A 19773-nucleotide genomic window follows, 5' to 3' on the forward strand; every position below is an offset into this window, starting at 1 on the left:
ATACAAATGTCTAATCTGGGTAGAGGAAGAGGAATAACAAAATGCTGAAATAAGGACAGAGGATGACCCATTGCAACGAAGATACCTACTGGACAGTGTTTTGGAAATGAACTTTACAACTTCAGGTGGCAAGTGGGGAGGGAATAGGAGTGTGGGAGGTGGGGGAGGGAAGGGATAGTGGGACAACAATAAGGAAGGGAAAGGGTAAGAGTGATCAACAAGTAATGTACTCATTGCTTTACTCAAGTAACTGTAACCCCTCTGTACAATATCTTAACAATAAAATTTAAAAAATTAAATTAAATAAAATCTAACTGTTCCTATACATATGAATGTGAGAGTTGTTCCTCAGAGACAGTGGTTATAGTTTGAAATTCACTTTGAGTTACTTGAACATTTCTAACTTGTCCAGTGCAATGATTCCCATATTTCTTCCTTGGCTTTAATGCTAGTCCAAACACACTTCAGTTTCTTAGTTGTAAAATATTTAATATTTAATGCTCAAAAGGCAGATGATGGAGTTGGTATGGATGAGAGATTGAGACAGTTTTATCTTAGGGTTCAAATTCTATGCCTTTAACCTCTGATTTTCATATTAGTTTGAGTTTAACACCTGAATGTGTTTCTACATCACAAAAAATATGGATATTATTAAAAATATCAATTGTACAAGTTTGTGATAAGGATTATGAGGAAAGTTTGCAATATTACTTTTTAGAATGTGAAATTTCACAAATGTACATGATTAATCCTCAAATAGCAGTAGAACTGTGGTGGAAGTACTCTTTCTAGCAATAATTTATATTTTGTGGCTAACTACGCTGTATATTCTGTTTCTATTTTATATGTATCAAACATCGTTAAAGTGAGGAACAAGTTTGTAATCATGTATTTACAAGTCAATCTATTTAGAGTCTGTAATTCTAACATTTTAGCATCTTAAAAGTTCCAAATCTTATTCTCTATCCTAACGACCTAACATCACTACCAAGCTGGTGGTTACCAAGTGCTACTAGGCTTCTTGCAAGCCAGGTTTTACATCATCTGATTGTGACATAGAATCCTCAGATGCATCACCAATTATGACGTCTCACACCCTCTCCTGAAGCCGTGGGTACGGCACATTATCTCAGCTATACTAGGTGGTGAGAGACCGGTAGCGCACGCACTGGCCCTGGGCTCCCCAAGACAGGGCGAGTAATCGCCCCTGCTTTCCAAGTGCCAGCAGGGGTGCCTCTATCTCAAGAAGAGAAGAGGTCTAACACGAAACATGAGCATCTTTTTTCTCCTAATGACCTGCGTTGTGTTTACCCTGATGTATATCTTCTGGAAAAAGCAGTTCCAGGTAAAGGATATGAGAGGGGGAATGCGTGTGTTTGAAATATGTGGGTTGGGGAGTAAGGCAGAAAGTAAGGTAGAAAGACAGTAAAATAAGAACTGGTCTCCTGTAATGGTGTGTGTATGCATGTGATGGAAATTAGAAGAAACTGGATGAATATGTAGATTGGGAAGTAAGACAATAAAAGGAAAATAGAATTAACTTTTCAGGGACATACATGGGTATTTCCTGTGTGTGCACACAAAGATAAACACACACACACATGTTCATATATCCATTATTGGAATTAGATAAAGAAATGAAGCTAGATGTGTAAATAGATGGGGGTAGGGTTGGAAAAGAATAAATGGTAAAACAAGAATTAAAGGGAGATAACCTCATTCTTCTCAATCTAAAAAGAGCCAATCTGTACTTCCCCCTTTTCCACAAACCCTGGGTTTTGACCAGTGATTGGAGAGTTGTGGTCAGTTGTAAAATAATCCTGAGTTATCAAGAGAAATTGTAAACTTTTCATACACCTGGAGAAAAAAGGATTGATTCACCACATCTCATATTAAGAAGCTGTACCTTTTCTTCTCTCACTTTTACTTCTCCAAGTTCCTGTTGGCTTCTACCCTTTTGTCACCATCATTGTGGAGACTTTCCAGACATCCAAAATACCTCATGTCTAAATGTGCATATCCCAATATTTAAATTTGCAAAAAGGGTCAAAGATAGGGCCCATGTGTTGACTACTTCTCAAGAAATGTAAGAAAAATATGGCATTTGGTCTTATTAGGGTACTTTCATATTTTTTTCCTTAATCTGGGCAAAACATACTTTCAAATCAATGTTATTTCACCCGTTTCCAATCTCTAGCTTTTAAATGAGATAGCTCATTTTTTGTAAACTCAAACTATATGTGTATAATTTCCTCTACAGGGAAACACTGGTGAAATGGCAACTGATTTGGAATTCCCCAAATCTACATCATCACCTGAAAGCAGTACTGATACTCTGTCAGTCAACAGCCTCTCCCGGGATATCTTCAACAGTTTCCCACATTCAGTGGCTATACAGAAGCGTATACTGACAAACCTCAGGATGGTGGAATACAAACTAAATGAACTGGAACATTTCCTAAATGTCAAGGGTACAAATGGTACATTGACTCATCGGAAATCTTCAAAGATTTCCAACTGTAAGGAGAATAAAAACAATCATTAAATGCACTTTTGATTTTACATGCCTATGTGTTTATTCCAAATGAATTATTTAAAATGGAGAGGATGTAAAGTCAGATACCATTTTAAATATTTATGGGCTTGTTTATTTTAATGAATTGATTACAAATACTTGGTAATATATTTTAATGGTGAAGGAAAACAGTTTAAAAGGAAGCTTTTTCCTTTTTCTTGCAAGCTGCAGTAAAAGATAGTGATGATAATTTCTTTGAAATTTGATAAAACAGATTTCTTGAATTGTGTACAGTATAAAATCCCAGTCATTTTCAAGTTTGTATTAAGTTAGGTAAAGTTATCTGAAACTTCACAGAATATTGTTCTTTGCTATTGCTGAACCTGTGTAATGGGAATAGAGCTTACTAGACACCCTACAATATATCACACACTCTAACATATGCTGTTCACAATTTGAAGATAGTGACAATCCTTAACTATTCTTTGTGGTAAGCATTGGCATATTATTTCCTCTTTTTATCCCACTTTACTCAATCAGCTATTCTTTCATTAAACACATGCCCAAATCTTGGAATTGTAAGTCACAATAAGGAAAAACATGTTTGTTTTTTAATTTGGAGAAAATCTGACACTTAAAATAGCACCAAAATACAGTGATAGAATGAGTCTAACGTGTTTGAGTAAAATTAAAGTACTTGTGTGCCTGAACTGGGGCTTGAACTCAGGGCCTCACACTCTCCCTTGACATTTTAGCTCAGGACTGGCATTCTACCACTTGAGCCACATCTCCACTTGGATTAAAATTAAGAAAAAATTTCTACCCTGTACTCAGTCATAGAGGTCAATCAATAGTTTATAAAATCCAGTATGTCTATGGAATTATTCTCTTGAAGTTCACTAATAGCACTTGAAAACACTAAAACTATTAAATGAATTCCTAATATCTGTATATACATAACATCTGAGGTTGATCAAGAATACGTATTTACCATTCTTGACACCCTTGCCCCTCAAAATAAATTACAAGCATAAATTAAAGAAATACCTTAATTCCTTGCTCTAATATTCATTTACAAATAAGAGGAAATGGAATTGAAAGTGTTGCTGAAAAAATATTCTTGCTATTGTCATTGTTGTCACTTCTATTACCAAGTGCCAAAAGCTAAAGGTAGTTTATGTGATTGATTCTTACACTTTTGGAATCACAGATTCTTTTGCTATTTTGATTAAAACAATGGACTCTCCCTAAAAAAAATAATAAAAGGATATTCACCTGCACACAGGAAATATCACATATAATTATTCCAGAAGCCTTGCTGAAGAACCTAAAGAGTTGCTGAAATGTTCCTTATATATTTAGGTAATGTTTACTATCCCAAGCTGTGCTCTTTAAACCAATTTTCGATGACACATAATCAAGAAAATAAAACATAAAATCTTCATTCTTGACAAGTTTGACAACCTTACTTTCTATTAGTATGCAAATGTCATTCATATGCAATAACTTATTCACATGAGACAAAATCATTCTCCTTTATCTCTTAGGCATATATCACTATCATAAAATGCTAGATTTGATTAAAGTCATTTTATAATTAACATTTGAATCCACATCCTATGTGCAATTAAACCTTGTACTCTGAGAATACTCCTGAGAACTATTCATAATTTTCGTGAAACACAATAGAAATTATGAGCTATACTTTACTCCCAAATACAACCAAAGGATGAAAGGTAATATGCAAAAAAAAAGTATTCAAGCTTTGGTATTACATTTTCTAGGTTTAGCCCTTAGTAATCATAGGATAGTTACTTTTCTGTCTTATTTCACTATTTGTAAATTAAAAACATGGTGAGCAAGTTCACATAAAAAAGATTAGTCCTAATAAATTCACAAAGGTTTAAATATTTTTGCATTAAAACATTAGACTACAGTCTTCATACAGTATATTTCCACATATATTTCTAATTAAGTGAGGTCTTTAGTTTGAAACATTTTCTTTTTTACTGACTGATTTCCATCCCCATCTGATGAAAAGGTAAGTTTGTATATTAAGAAAGCAGAAGCAGGTACTATCCTTACATTTACAAAAATAGAAAATAATAGAACTTCTGTCAAATTGGTACAAAGTAAAGCTTTCAATGTATTACAAAAACATGGTGGTACTATTTACAAAACGTCATTGTAAAATAGTCTAGTAGGTATGTATTACACAGATAGGTAATCTTAAAACAAATATAAGCATATTGCTAAGCATTAATAGATTCACATTTTATATTACAGTCTTGTGTGAGAAAAATACACATCACTCTATTGTGAACATAGCACATATTTTTCTACTCAATTAACATACAAATAAATAAAAATTTCCCTCCTCTAAAAAAATCACATTATGCAACAATCACGTTTTAAAATGAGATCTCATTCTGGTTTTCTACTGCCACTAATAGTTGGTATTTCATGGTCAGTCTCTTTCTCAGGCTGTGCCATGTCTTTATATCTCTCTCCACGATGTTTTTCCAGGTATGGACCCCAGTTAGAAGCTGGTCTGCAGCAGCTTACAATACGCTGAAATTTAATAAAATTTTGAATGTAATTACTATCATCTGTATACAAATATTAAACTGAACTACTTTATGTTAAATAAGTTCATTGTTACCAACAATGAAATAGCAAGTCATAGAAAAGTAAAAAGTGAATCTTTATAATATACAATTTGCTAAGAAATTATAATCAAATAAGTTATTGTTAAGACTTATGTATATAAATTATGTAAAGTATGTAAATGATGTCAGGTAGAATGTGAGCCGTTAGAATAACTGTGTCATTACAGATATATTTGCTGAATTCTTTTTTATTTTCATAAATCTTTGATTATATCTTTTCTGTAGTTGTTCATCCTGGGGTTTGAACTCAGAGCCTTGGCCTGGTAGGCAAGCACTTGCCTACTTGAGAAATGACTCTACCCTACATTTACTGAATTATCATGCATTATCCATCCTGGCCTTAGACTGTGGATGAGGTGAACATCTAAGCTACTGTATACTATAATGTTCCAACAACAAGGAAAAGAAAGCTCCAAAGTCAACCCACTGATTGGATGACCTTGAGAATATAAATCTAAAATGCCTGAGTTCACCTTGTCATTGTTCTAGTAAAAAAAAGTAGTAACTCTATTTCCTAGACCTCTATGAAAGCATGTTTCAAGTTCTCCACAGGGTAGAAGAAGTTCTACTATGCTTAAACAGCATAAGCATACACATAATTCTTGTATTGTAACTGGATAGATCCTTAACAATTGAGACTAGAAAAGGCTAAGTAAGTAATTAAATAATTTGCTTTGTGAGATAATCTTCCAGTATAACTCTGGACAAGTACAGAGATCATAAATGTTAAAGTTGAGCACTATAATAGAGTCTGAGAATTCAGCAACAAAAATTAGACTCCCACCAGGATGCTATAGTCTAATACAGGGAAACACACAAATATATACAGAATATGATTCTATGGACCAGAAACATGATTGTTTCAGAGACAGAAGTGGAACAAATGATTCATTTGATATCATAAAAATCTTATATTAATGGCATGTAACTAAATTTTTCTTCCTTTTTCTCTTCATTTATACTTTACATAAAGTATAAAAACCCAATGTGCTTACTTGAAGGATGTTTCCTTTAGCCTGAACTACTTTGACAATAGCCACAATTGGAATCCAAATAATGCAGAAAATAATCATGCACCAGCCTAGAGCAACTCCCCAATCAGGGTAAGGAATTTGAGCGTATTCAGGTCTATGAAATTTCACCAGTGACCATATAAAAATTGCCTGTAAAAGTACAATATGGAAAGACAAAATAAAGATTAGACTTTATGGTAAAAATGATTAGTGTTTTGATTCCATTCCTTACTTATCAAAAATAATGAAAATAAAACTATAATTAAGGAACTAATACTCCAGTATATAAAATGAACCTAAATTCTTCCATAATTAATATTTCTATATATTTATCAATGATATGAATACTTGTTCAGCAAATATTGCAATAAAATGTTTTATTATCTGTGATACTCAAAGTAAAATAAATATAAAATTTATTACTGAAATTTTTAAAGTTTAAATTTATTTTAATTTTAATTGAAATATAGCATGAATATAGCATGTTATGTTTTGATACATATATAGGTTAAATAGTTATTTCCTCCAACATCATTTTATGGTGAAGAGTTTCAAAATCCTTTCTTCTTTTTCAAATGTACAGACATTATTTTATCTATTATATCTAACATAATTTATTGTCCAGTAACACATCAAACTTATTACTTGAACCTTACTATAACTAAGTACCCATTTATCAGTATGTCTTTGATCCCCAACACATATCCACATACTTCTAGCATTTGATAACTACCATTTTACTCCCAATTTTTACAACATCAACTTATTTAGATTGCTCATCTGAGTAAAATCATATGGTGCTTGTCTATCTGCACCGGAGTTAGTTCATTTAACCTCTCTAGTTCTCTCTATGTAGTCAAAAATGACAAAATATCACTATTCTTTAGGCCTAAGTAATATCCACGGTATGTATCACATTTTCTTTATCCATTCATCAGTTGATGGACATTTAGGTTATTTCCATTTCTCAACTATTCTGAATAGTGTTGCAATGACCATGGCAGTGTAGATGTTTCTTGAACATACCAATTTCCTTTTGTTTGGATGTGTACCCAAAAATGGGATTGTTGTTGAGGATGTGGAGATAGGAAATCTTTACACATTTAGTCAAATTGTACATCAGTGTAAATATTATGGAAAAGTGTGGAAGTGACTCACAACTTAAAAATAAAACTACCATATCATCCAGAAGTGCCAGTGCTAAGTATATACCCAAAGAAAATCAAATTATAGTAACATAGTTTGAGTTTGTCCTATCAGCTAGCCTGCATATATATTAATTCAATCACTGTGTAAAAGTACATTCTAGGCATACTTCTCTCCTTGATAAGCAATTGTTTCTGTTATTCTCCACTACACAGATTACCCTTTTATGCCTATCAAAACACATGTGAATTTAAATACACTCTACTGGTACATTTTTGCTAAAGTATATATCACTTGGAGACATTTACTGAAACAAAAAAGTTCAGCACAAATTCAGGGACTCTGGTAAAAATATGAACCCTAAAAGATAAAAATAATTCTTTTTTTAAACCAGTACAGGTGCTTAACCTTAGGGCCTCAAGTGTTTGCTCAACTTGCCTGCACCTCTTTCTTGATCGTAACATGATCTACCACTTAAGCCACATTTCCACTTTCAGCTTTTTGATGGTTCACTGGAGATGAGTTCCATGCACTTCTGTGTCTGTACTGATTTTGAACTGTGATCCTCAGATCTCACTTTCCTGAACAACTAAAAATACAAGTGTGAGTGACTAGGACCTGGATAGAGAATACAACTATTTTTTTGTCAGTTGTGGGATTTGAATTCAGGACCTGGATACTGTCTCTGAGTTCTTTTGCCCAAGACAAGGTTCTACCACTTTTATCCACAGCTCCATTTCTGGTTGTAGAGTGGTTAACTGGAAATAAGAATCTCACATGGAATTTTCTGCCCAGGCTGGCTTTGAATCAGGGTCCTCAGATCTCATCCTCCTGAGTAGCTAAGGTTACAGGCATGAGCCACCAGTGCCCAGCCATACAAATACTTTAATTCATCATATCGAGTCTCAAACTGCTCACTACTTGAAAGTGATAACACGATGTTAAAAATAAAACCTAACACCTTATAAAAGCAATCAAATATGGTACTTCAGATATAACACAAATCCTGAATCAAATTGCTTGATGTCTAATGAGAACTAAAACATATCTTCAACGTCTTTAGCACTGCTCCACTCCCATCATTAACTCAAGACTATAGAAGTTCTCCAGCTCATGAAATTAAAATTTCAGCACTCAGCTTTTTGCTTTCCTGGACTGTTATTTGACATTTTTAATGTTTTATGTATCACATCTCCTCAATCAGACATCATTTGTTTTCCTTCAGCTCCTAAATATTACCAATTGTTGGATTTATCAGCATAAAACTGCCTGCAGAAGTGTTGATGCACTGATGTCCTTAAAGTTTACCTGGCCTTTATTGTTTTTTTCTTCTCTACCTGGCAAAATTGTTAAGAACATTATTGATATATCAGCACCTCTCTGAGAAAATGAGAAAAATCATACATTTTGTGTGCGTGCCAGTCCTGTGGCTTGAACTGAAGGCCTGGGTGCCATCCTGAGATTCTTGTTTTCTCTCAAAGCTAATGCTCAACTTTCACTAATGAAGCCACAGCAACATTTCTGGCCTTTTTGATGGTTAAATTGAAGATAAGACTGTCAGGGATTTTGTTGCCTTATTAGCTTCATATCATGATCCTGAGCTCTCAGCATCCTGAATAGGTAGGGTTACAAGCATTTATTCTAATGATGTGTTTATCCTATTAATAGTATTAATAGTTTTGAGTTATTGATACCTTTTCAGTCAATAGGAAGCTCTTATTTTATCAAACGGTAGAGGTTTAAGCCCATGGCCTAAAAAATCATTAAATGGCAATGTAATTTAGGCAGTTGCAGGCATCACTCAGGAACAACATAAAACCCAAAAATCATTCATTTACAATAGTTATTTTCATTGTCTTTAATGTACATTATTCCCCAAGTTTCTCAGAAACAAAAGTATGGTTTTTAAAATATCAAGCCTATGCTCTATGAGTACTCACCGTCAACAGGATGGGCGTAATGACAAACCAGCAAGCTCTCCACCATAGCCAGAATATCCACCTCTTTGCTCCAAGCATCATTTCTATATCTTCAATGAATCTGTTCCCTCCTGAAGAAAACAATGTCAAAGAGTATATTGAGCCCTTACTCATTTCCTCAAATCATGTCACCTAAATTATCTTTCTATTATCTACAATTTTACTATATCACAGCAACAAATTCTATACCTTCAACTACATTTATAATACATTTTGATCAAGACATCATGCTTTACTAGTAATTATTAATAATATAATTACATAAACATAATGAAAATGAAAAATGAACTTTTAATGAAAGTCATAAATCATTTTAGAGTCTGTAGTTACCATAAATCCAGATGATTCCTATTATTTCCAGTATAGCTGCAATCAAAATGCCCCATCCAGCACAGAAGTGGTCAATTAGATGAACCCAGTAAATTCCAGCCTACCAAAAAACATCAATTACTTTCAGGTATATTTGAATTATTTTTACACTTGACATTTGAATTATTTTTACACATATATTTTACAAATAGAATCTATATTTTGTGCTTAATACTAATTACATGAGAACAAATCTTCCTTTCAAAAATACACAATTGTGTGTTTAACTAGTTCAAAAACCTTTCTACTTTTTTAAATTGGGAAAACATGAATATGTAGAATAGCTGATTTCCATTCTGTCTTTACATGCTCCAGACAGCCACCCAGAAATGAACATTGCATGCTTAAAGTCTCATTAATTTGTAAAATTGTCCTGATTAGCCTCTTCTTCTGCAAATATATACTCCCTAGTCAAGTTACAATAGAGGGAAATGGGCTAAAACTGGAAACACGCACACACTTGTCACTAAGCATCTCTAAGCCTCAGTATGTTTTATTTAGAATCTCAAGTTGCAACTAATATTTTGTCTATGAGAAGAGAAAAAGTGTACTTTACCTGAGTCACACAGACAAGACCCAGGAGAAACAAAACCAAGCAGCAACCCAAAGTTATTGGAACTCTCATTTTCTTCATTGCACTGGGAAATAGATCTTGAATTGTTGTTGTAATTGTTTCTTCAGAAGAAAAAAAAAACATGTTAAATTTGATCCAAAAGACTAATAAAAGAATTCAATTTGCATTAATCATATTTTCAAATATGTGTTGAGTGTATACTCTGAGCCCCACCTTAAAACAAAACACCATATGGTCTGTTGTTTTAGGAACCATCACTTGAGGATTCTGACCAAAAGAGAATGTGTTTCTTTCTTTATTCATGTGTGTGTGTGTGTCTGTGTGTGTGTGTGTGCATGTGTACGTGTGTGTACATGTGTGTGTGTGTATGTGTGTTTACTGGGTATGGAACTCAGGGTTACTTGCTCTTGCTCAGTGCTAGTGCTCTACCACTTGAGTCACACCTTCAATTTCAAACTTTTTGTTGATTAATTACATATAAGAATCTAAATCTTCTAAGGTTGGCTCTGAACTGTGATCCTCTTGAGTAGCTAATAGATATGAGCCACCAATGCCTCTTTTTTTATTAGTTTGTTTGTTTTTTATTTGTTTATGTGTTTTACAAGGTTTTTCATTGATATCAATCACAAAGTAACATATCTCTGGAGACTAAAGCAGTTTTTAAAAGAGTTAAAAGAAAAAAGGGGATTCAAATAGTATTTAAATCTAGGTAATATTTTAAAAGTATAGACACCGGCATGTCTTTAGATTTGAGAAATATATGTGTTTATTAAACAGAGAACTAGCTAAGAACACAAAGGTGCATGAAATCATTGTATGTTTGAGATGTTTTAGGGCTTCGGAACATAACCAGAGGAATCTAGACTTGCTCTTGAAAACAAAGTATCTAGAAAATTTTTGTGTAAGAGAATATGATGAAAACTATTGCATAGTTCCTAGCTGTGTACCTTAAGGGAAATTCCTATGTATACATAGAACAGTGTATAAGGATAGTTATTTCACCTGTGATTGTTACTTTTTAAAATAACGGTTTAACCAACTGAATACAAGAAACTGAAATTTATGGTGTGTTATGGGGATAGAAGGTCAAGGGGAGGATGGTAGAAAAATGGAGAGAGAAAAGGTAGATGAATACATCATAATATTCAATAATTATATGAAATAAAACTAGGAAAACTGGGACAGTGGGGTTGGGAGAGATGAGGGAGAATGACAAAAGTAGTGATGTTCATCAAGATGCATTGTATAATAAACTGACATATTGAATGGTAACCCCTTTCTAAAACTAAAGATAATTTTAAATTAAATAGGGAAATTTAAATTAAATAGGGCAACCCATAAGGCAATAGATTATTTGTTAAATAGCTCTATATGTCCATGTATTAATGTGGATTCATTTTATATGGCTTTGTATATCAAAATAGTATGTAAGCTATGAGACTTCACATTTATGTGAAGTATTGAATATTTGTGCTAATTATAGGTATATACAATGTATGCAGATATGGAATGAATATGGTAAAATCGAAGATGATGTTTCCTCTCAGGAAAAATGTGAACTGTGTAGTATGAGACTTCAAATTCACCTGTAACACCAAGCAATATTTGAAGAATATATGATAAATTATTAATGTTTATTTCTTCGGAGAGTCAGCTCCATGAATACTATTTATTTTTTCTATTTCTATTCTTTTAATTTACATTTTAGTTTGAAAATTAATTAAGAATGGTTATGCTTTGAATAACAGCTAGAGGGGGATGGTAGGAGTAAACAAAGGATACTTTTAGTAGAGAAAAAGTGAAGGAAATGTGGATTATGTTAGCACTGGGAGTATTCCTTACCAATTGTTGCAAACTGAGAATCGAGACCCAGAGTTAAAAGCATGAAGAAAAACAATATGGACCAAAATGGACCACCTGGAAGTTGGGCTAGAGCCTCTGGGTAGGCAATGAATGCCAAATCGAAGCCTAAGGGGAAAAATGTGTGATACTTTAAATTAGTCACCAAGAAAAACCAGATGTTTGGAAACTTTCAAAGATTTTACAGAAGTCTTATCTTAAATAGGCAATGCAACCTATGGCAATGTTTATCAACTATATGATTTCATCTCTTAAAATATGTGACGTAGTTGTTATAAAATATGCTAATGTGAACATATGACAAGAGTTAAGCTACTAGTGCAAATTTTACACTTGGAATATTTCTCATGTAAGAATATATATTCTTTATTTATTTTAAACACAGTCTCATTGTATAGCCCAGGCTGGCCTCAAATTCTAAATCCTCCTTCTCCTATTTCAAGCGCTGGGATTAACAAGCTTGTGATTTGGAAACAACTGTCTTTTTCTTTTTTTTTCTCCTTCTTCTTCTTTTCTCTTCTCCTTCTTTTTTTTTTTTGCCAGTCGTGGGGTTTGAACTCTAGGCCAGGGCACTATGCCTCAGCTCTTCAGCCCAAAGATAGTGCTCTACCACTTGAGCCACAGCACCACTTCCCTTTTTCTGAGTGGGTTATTGGAGATACGAGTCTCATGGACTTCCCTGCTCAGGCTGGCATTTAACCACGATCCTCAGAACTCAGCATCCTGAGTAGCTAGCATTAAAGGCCTGAGCTACCAGCATCTGGCTGGAAACAACTATCTTTAATGTTAAAAACCTAAATCAGTTCACTTTATCTTAGTCACAAATTCAAAAAGAGTACCATTATCTAGTAAGATACATATTAATATGGAACTACATTTTAACCTTCATTCCAAATGCTTACTCAGAATCCCTGAGCAATGCCATTTTAATTAGCTTATAGGTATCTGCAAAGTTGTATGTAGTAAACTATAAATTGAATCTTGTTTCCTATTTGATATTACCTTAATAGATGCTTTTAATTTTCTCCCAATTTAATTATGTGATCTTGCTTTAATTATTTTGTTTCTCTTACTTCCCAGAGGACTGACCTGGGATTCCTAAAAATCAACTTTGAGTATAAGCACTATCATTTCCTGGATGTCTGACCTTATGTAACACAAAGATAACATTTCTGTACATCAGTACACTATGAAGAACTCTACTTGAATCCCTTCTAGTCTTGACATTCTGTCATCATTCACCAATAATTCTATCAAATGACATAAAATAGAAGTAAGTTTAATAAGGAATTCCTGCTTTAAGAATCCTGGTGTTCACTTTCTAAGAATGTGTGTGTGTGTGTGTGTGTGTGTGTGTATGTGTGTGTGTGTGTGTGTGCAAGCGCTCACATGCACCAGTCCTGCGGCTTGAAGTCCAGGCCTGGTAACTGTTACTGAGCTTTTTTAATCAAGGCTTTGTACCACTTGAGCCAAAGTTTAACTTCTGCTTTTTGGTGATTAATTGGAGATAAGAGTCTTTCAGACATTTCCTGCCTGAGCTGGCTTCAAACAGTGATTTTCAGATCTCATCCTCTTGAGTAACTAGGATGACATGTGTGAGCCACCAGCACCTTGTGTCTTCTTAAACAGTGGTTTTCTACTAAACTATTGTCAACAAAGATCACCCATTATTACAATATTAAAGCTAACTATATAAAATGGAATCAGAAAATATACTCTAAATCACAAGCATTAATGAGTATATGCTGGATTAGAATTTCATAAGTTAGCTACATTGAATTAATCAAAGTTGATAAATGTATAATTTTATATACCTGATTTTACAACTTGAGAGACTTCTTGTCCAGATATATGAGCCATGTGTCCCAAAATAGAAAAAATAGCAAATCCAGCAAACACACTAGTGAGGCAATTTGTCAAACAAACTACAATGGCATCAGAATAGCAGTTGTTATTGAACTTATTGTATGATGACAGAGCAACTAAGCCACCCCAAGCCACTGATAGGGAATAAAATATCTGAGTTGCTGCATCTTTCCAAACCTGTAAGAGAAAATTTAGATTTTTTTAAAATGCATTTGTATTTGTTTATTTTGTCCCATTACTAGATACTATGTTAAATGAACTATACAACTTGGGGGAAAGAGAAATGGGAGGGAAAAAACTGGGAGAAAATGAGGGAGAGGAGACATTGTTCAAAAAGAAATGTACTCATTACTTGATTTATGTAATTGTAAGTCCTCCATACATCAATTGTACAGTAAAATTTTTTTAAAAACACATTTGTATAAAATGTTTTCAAACATAAAACAAAATAAGCAAACAAGAGTTCACTCCTCAGCTTAAGAAATACAATGCTATAGTCTTTCAAAGCCTCTTTGACCCCTCTAAGAAAAAAAATGCAAAGGCCAAACAAAGGAGGAGGCAACAATGCTTGAGAAGAAATGTACTCATTATCTTGCCCATGTAATTATAACCCCTTTGTATGGTATTTTCACAATAAAAAAAAGAAAAAATGCAAAATGTTGGAAGCCTAATCTTATAATATCAATTGCATAGTCATATTTATACTCATTTATAATTTCCAAACTACATTAATTCATTTTATCTTTTTAAATGATCTAACAGATAGAAGGTGATCAATTTGAACTTCAATTTTATTTCTATCTGTTTCCTCTAGAAATAGTCTTTGGATTGGAAAACTTGTCAAAGTTAGAAAGGGATAGACCTAAGGCAAATGAAGAAATATACTAATCTCACCTATAGACACATCAATGTAAATTAACCTCCAATACTAAAATAAGAAAGTCTTAAATAATTTAGACTTATTGTGGTTAATCATTGAATGAAAATTGTTGAGCACAATAATAAAAGGAACTCAAAACTAAAAATTTACATTTCAAGCTTTAAAATGTAAATGGCAGGTTTCCACAACTAAGATATGATCAATTTGAGAAAATTCCATAGAGAAATTCTACATCACATAATAAAATATTCAATTATAAATATTTAGAAAACACCACTGTGAATGCTGAGCCCCGAGGTCTGATAAAGAGAATTGGAATGCCATTCTTTGACTCTCATAAAGCTGGCAGCAACCTGAGAAAGATCAACCTGAGAAAGATCGATTGCTTCTAGCCTTACATATACCCAAGATTCTGCCCTAAATATGAGTTACTCAGAATCCAAACTTTCTTGGACCATGAAGTTAAAGGCTTATACAAATTGTGACGGTTTGCTACTTGCCTCCCCTTCCTAAGATAAGAAAGTGATTTATCCTTGGATTATTTCACATGCTGATGACTGTAATTTCACAAAGAGATTGAGATCTTAATTTCTGCATGTATTCCTCTGTCTGATAATCAATAAAGACCCTGTTAATGAGGGACCTTGGGAGAATAGATTAATTACCTATAAAGGGAAACCAATTAGAATCACCTCAGATTTCTCAGCAGAGACAATCAAAGCAAGAAGAGCATGGGATGATGTATGCCATGCCCTAAAAACAAACAACTATCAACCAAAATACTGTACCCAGCTAAACTCTCCTTCACAACTAAAGGTCAAAAAAAAAAACCATCCATAGCAAAGAAAAATTGAAACAATACATCTCCACCAAACCAGCCCTACAAAAGATTCTTAAAGATGTCCTACACATAGAAAACCAACAAGACCACAATAAAGGCCAAGAAACTGCAACCAAACTGAAAATCCAAGAACCATAGGAAGAAACCAGTTTTCGCAGCCCCAAGAAGGTGGAAAATATGGCAGGAACTCCCAAATACATCTCAGTCCTATCTCTCAACATTAACGGACTTAACTCTCCAATTAAGTGACATAGACTGTCTAGTTGGATTAAAAAACAAAATCCTTCTACCTGCTGCCTTCAGGAGTCACATCTTGCCCGTAAAAAAAAAAACAAAACAAAAAAAAACCACACATTTTCAATATTAAAGGCTGGAACAACTCTACCAAGCAAACGGCCCCCATAAACAGGCAGGAGTTGCAATCCTAATATCAGACAAAATAGACTTCAAATTAAAATTAGTGAGAAGAGATAAAGAAGGTCCCTACATACTAAGGGATCTCTTCTTCAGGAGGATATTACGATTCTAAATATCTATTCGTCAAACAAGAGAGCACCCAAATTTATCCAAGAAACACTACTTTCCCTCAAATCCCACATAGACCCAAAGACATTAATTGTAGGGGATTTTAACACACCACTCTCCCCACTACATAGATCAACTCGGCAAAAACTCAACAGAGAAACCGCAGATCTAAACAGCTGCATAGATCAACTAGATTTAACAGACATCTACCGAATATTTCACCCAGCAGCATCAGAATACACGTTTTTCTCAGCAGCACATGGAACATTTTCTAAAATAGACCACATTTTAGGCCACAAAGCAAACTTGTCCAAATTCAGAAACATTGAAGTTATACCTTACATTCTCTCTGACAACAAGGGAATAAAATTAGAACTCAACACCAAAAGCCACCAAAGAAAGTCCGGTAACAAATGGAGGCTGAACAACACACTGCTGAATCACAAGTGGGTCATGGAAGAGATTAGAAAGGAAATTCAAATGTTCATGCTATTCAACAAAAATGAGCACACAAATTACCAGCTCCTCTGGGACACAGCAAAGGCAGTACTCAGTGGCAAGTTTATAGCTCTGAGCTCCTACATCAACAAATTGGAGAGATCTGAAACCAACAATCTAATGATGCACCAAAACCTCCTGGAAAAAGAACAGCAAGATAAACCCCAATCCAGTAGACGGAAAGAAATAATTAAAATTAAATCAGAATTAAATGAATTAGAATCCAAAAAAACTATAGAAAGAATCAACAAAACAAAGAGTTGGTTCTTCGAAAAAATTAACAAAATTGACAGACCCTTAGCAAATCTTATCAGAAAAAGAGAACACACCTAAATAAATAAACTCAGAGATGAGAATGGAAACATCACCACAGAAACAACCAAGATTCAGAACACTATAAGGGAATACTTCTCAAAACTTAATGCTAATAAGTTTGAGAACTTGGCAGAAATGGAACTTTTCCTAGCAAATATTGACATGCCAAAACTAAACCAAGATGAGTGAAACCATCTTAACAGGCCCATATCAAGCACTGAAATCGAAACAGTAATAAGAGACCTCCCAGTTAAGAAAAGTCCAGGACCAGATGGTTTTACAGCGGAATTCTACAAGGCCTTCAAAGCAGAGCTCACACCAATACTCCTCCAACTCTTCAATGAAATTGAAAGAGAAAGTTCACTACCGAACACATTCTATGAAGCCATCATAACGCTCATCCCAAAACCAGGCAGGGACTCATCAAAGAAAGAGAACTATAGACCCATTTCTTTGATGAACATTGATGCAAAACTTCTCAACAAAATTTTAGCCAATCAACTTCAACAATTCATCCAAAAAATTATGTGCCACTATCAAACAGGATTCATTTCAGGGATGCAAAGCTGGTTCAATATATGCAAATCAATTAATATTATTCATCATATCAACAGGAGCAAGAATAAGAACCACATGGTTATCTCAATAGATGTAGAAAAAGCATTCGACAAGATCCAACACCCCTTTATGATGAAGGTTTTGGAAAAATTAGGAATCCATGGATCATTCCTCAATACAATAAGGGCTGTATACGACAAACCTACAGCCAGCATTAACAAGACAAGGATGTCCACTCTCTCCACTTCTCTTCAATCTAGTATTAGAATGCCTAGCTACAGCAATAAGACAAGATGCAAACATAAAGTGGATCCAAATAGGGAAGGAAGAAATAAAACTCTCCCTCTTTGAGGATGACATGATCTTGTATTTAAAGAATCCTATAGACTCCACTCCCAAATTATTCAAGATGATTCAAAACTTTGGCAAAGTAGCAGGGTATAAAATTAACCCCCCAAAATCAATGGTTTTTCTGTATGCCAACAATGAGAAAAGTGTGGTTGAAATTAGGAAAGCAACTCCATTTGTAATAGCCCCACAAAAAAATAAATAAAATACCTAGGAATTAACTTAACCAAAGAAGTGAAGGACCTCTATGATGAAAACTTTAAAAACTTGAAAAAGGAAATCAAAACAGAACTTAGAAAATGGCAAAACTTCCCATGCTCCTGGACTGAAAATGGCAATACTTCCCAAGGCTATCTACAAATTCAATGCATGGCAATCCAAAAATTCATATGGAACAATAAAAAACCCCGAATAGCAAAAACGCTCCTCAATGGAAAGAACACTGCTGGAGGAATATCAATACCAAATTTCAAACTCTACTATAAAGCCATAGTAATCAAAACAGCTTGGTACTGGCACAAGAACAGACCTCAGGACCAATGGAATAGAATTGAAAACCCAGAAATGAACGTACAGACCTATAGCCATCTAATCTTCAATAAGAGAGCTAAAAAAAAATAGAATGGAAGAAAGACAGCCTCTTCAGTAAATGGTACTGGCAAAATTGGTTAATTACTTGTAGAAAACTAACGCTAGGTCCTTCTATATCACCTTGCACCAGAATCAACTCCAAATGGATCAAAGACCTCAGAGTCATAGCAGACACTCTGAAAACATTACAGGATGGAATAGGAGAAACCCTAGGTCTCCTTGGCACAGGCCGAAATTTTCTTAATAGACCCGGAAACACAACAAATAAAAGAAAAGTTGGACAAATGGGATTGCATGACGTTGCAGAGCTTCTGCATGGCAAAGGACATAGCTAGCAAGACCAATAGAAAGCCTACGGATTGGGAGAAGATCTTCACTAGCCATACAACAGACAAGGGTCTCATATCTAAAATATACGTGGAACTCAAAAAATTAAATCCCCCAACAACAAATCCTCAAAGAAACAAGTGCCCAATAAATAAGAGGGATAAAGTCTTAAAGAGAAACTCTCTGAAGAAGAAAGAAGGACGGCCAATACACACATGAAGAAATGCTCAACCTCCCTACCATAAAAGAAATGCAAATCAAAACAACATTAAGATACCACCTCACCCCAGTTAGAATGGCAACCATCAAGAACTCTAATAACAACAGATGCTGGAGGAGATGTGGACAGAAGGGAACCTTACTGCATTGTTGGTGGGAGTGTAAACTTGTTCAACCACTTTGGAAAGCAGTATGAGGTTCCTCAAAAGACTCCACATAGAGCTGCCCTATGACCCAGCAATCTCACTTTTGGGCATTTACCCAAATGTTTACAAACAAGACCACACTAAAGCTACCAACACAACTATGTTTATTGCAGCATTATTTACTATAGCTAAGATATGGAACCAACCCAGATGCCCCTCAGTAGATGAATGGATTCAGAAAATGTGGTATATATACACAATGGAATTCTATGCCTCCATCAGAAAGAATGACATTGCCCCATTTGTTAGGAAATGGAAAGACTTGGAAAAAAATACATTAAGTGAAGTAAGCCAAGCCCAAAGGAATATAGGTCCCTTCGTTTCCCTCATTTGCAATAGTTAGTATATGTATGAGTCAAGTAGAAAAGGTCAGATAAGGTGATGTTAGGAAAATGAACCCTAACATATGTATTTAAATGTTTTTTGTCTTTCATGCATTTGTTTCTAACGCATTTATAAGATTATTTCTTTGTT

General features: G+C 34.2%; 2 protein-coding genes across 3 annotated transcripts in view; one reads left to right on the forward strand and one right to left on the reverse strand.

The window, feature by feature from the left end:
• Positions 1-1134: 1134 nt before the first annotated feature.
• On the forward strand, positions 1135-2545 carry Ct83 (cancer/testis antigen 83). The gene is made up of 2 exons (XM_070039326.1): positions 1135-1345; positions 2261-2545. Exons 1-2 carry the CDS (start codon positions 1271-1273, stop codon positions 2543-2545), a joined length of 360 nt encoding a protein of 119 aa, XP_069895427.1. The 5' UTR covers positions 1135-1270.
• A 28-nt stretch (positions 2546-2573) lies between these two features.
• The window catches only part of Slc6a14 (solute carrier family 6 member 14), a 32512-nt gene continuing 15312 nt past the window's right edge, over positions 2574-19773 (reverse strand). For both annotated transcript variants that reach the window (XM_070039860.1, XM_070039859.1), the window contains exons 8-14: positions 13940-14168; positions 12108-12233; positions 10248-10366; positions 9653-9752; positions 9284-9393; positions 6180-6347; positions 2574-5086 (exon numbers count right to left, since the gene is read on the reverse strand). In XM_070039860.1, the coding sequence (XP_069895961.1) occupies positions 4940-5086; positions 6180-6347; positions 9284-9393; positions 9653-9752; positions 10248-10366; positions 12108-12233; positions 13940-14168 (999 nt within the window). In that variant the 3' untranslated portion in view covers positions 2574-4939. The remainder of the gene's footprint in view (positions 5087-6179; positions 6348-9283; positions 9394-9652; positions 9753-10247; positions 10367-12107; positions 12234-13939; positions 14169-19773) is intronic.

Source organism: Dipodomys merriami, unplaced genomic scaffold (genome assembly GCF_024711535.1).
Source record: "Dipodomys merriami isolate MVZ:Mamm:240054 unplaced genomic scaffold, mDipMer1.0.p SCAF_3, whole genome shotgun sequence".
Classification (NCBI taxonomy): Eukaryota; Metazoa; Chordata; class Mammalia; order Rodentia; family Heteromyidae; genus Dipodomys; species Dipodomys merriami.

Coding starts and splice junctions, on each gene's coding strand:
- Ct83 (XM_070039326.1), top strand. CDS start 1,271: ATGAGCATCTTTTTTCTCCTAATGACCTGCGTTGTGTTTACCCTGATG. Junction 1,346..2,260: donor TCTGGAAAAAGCAGTTCCAG/GTAAAGGATATG, acceptor TTTCCTCTACAG/GGAAACACTGGTGAAATGGC.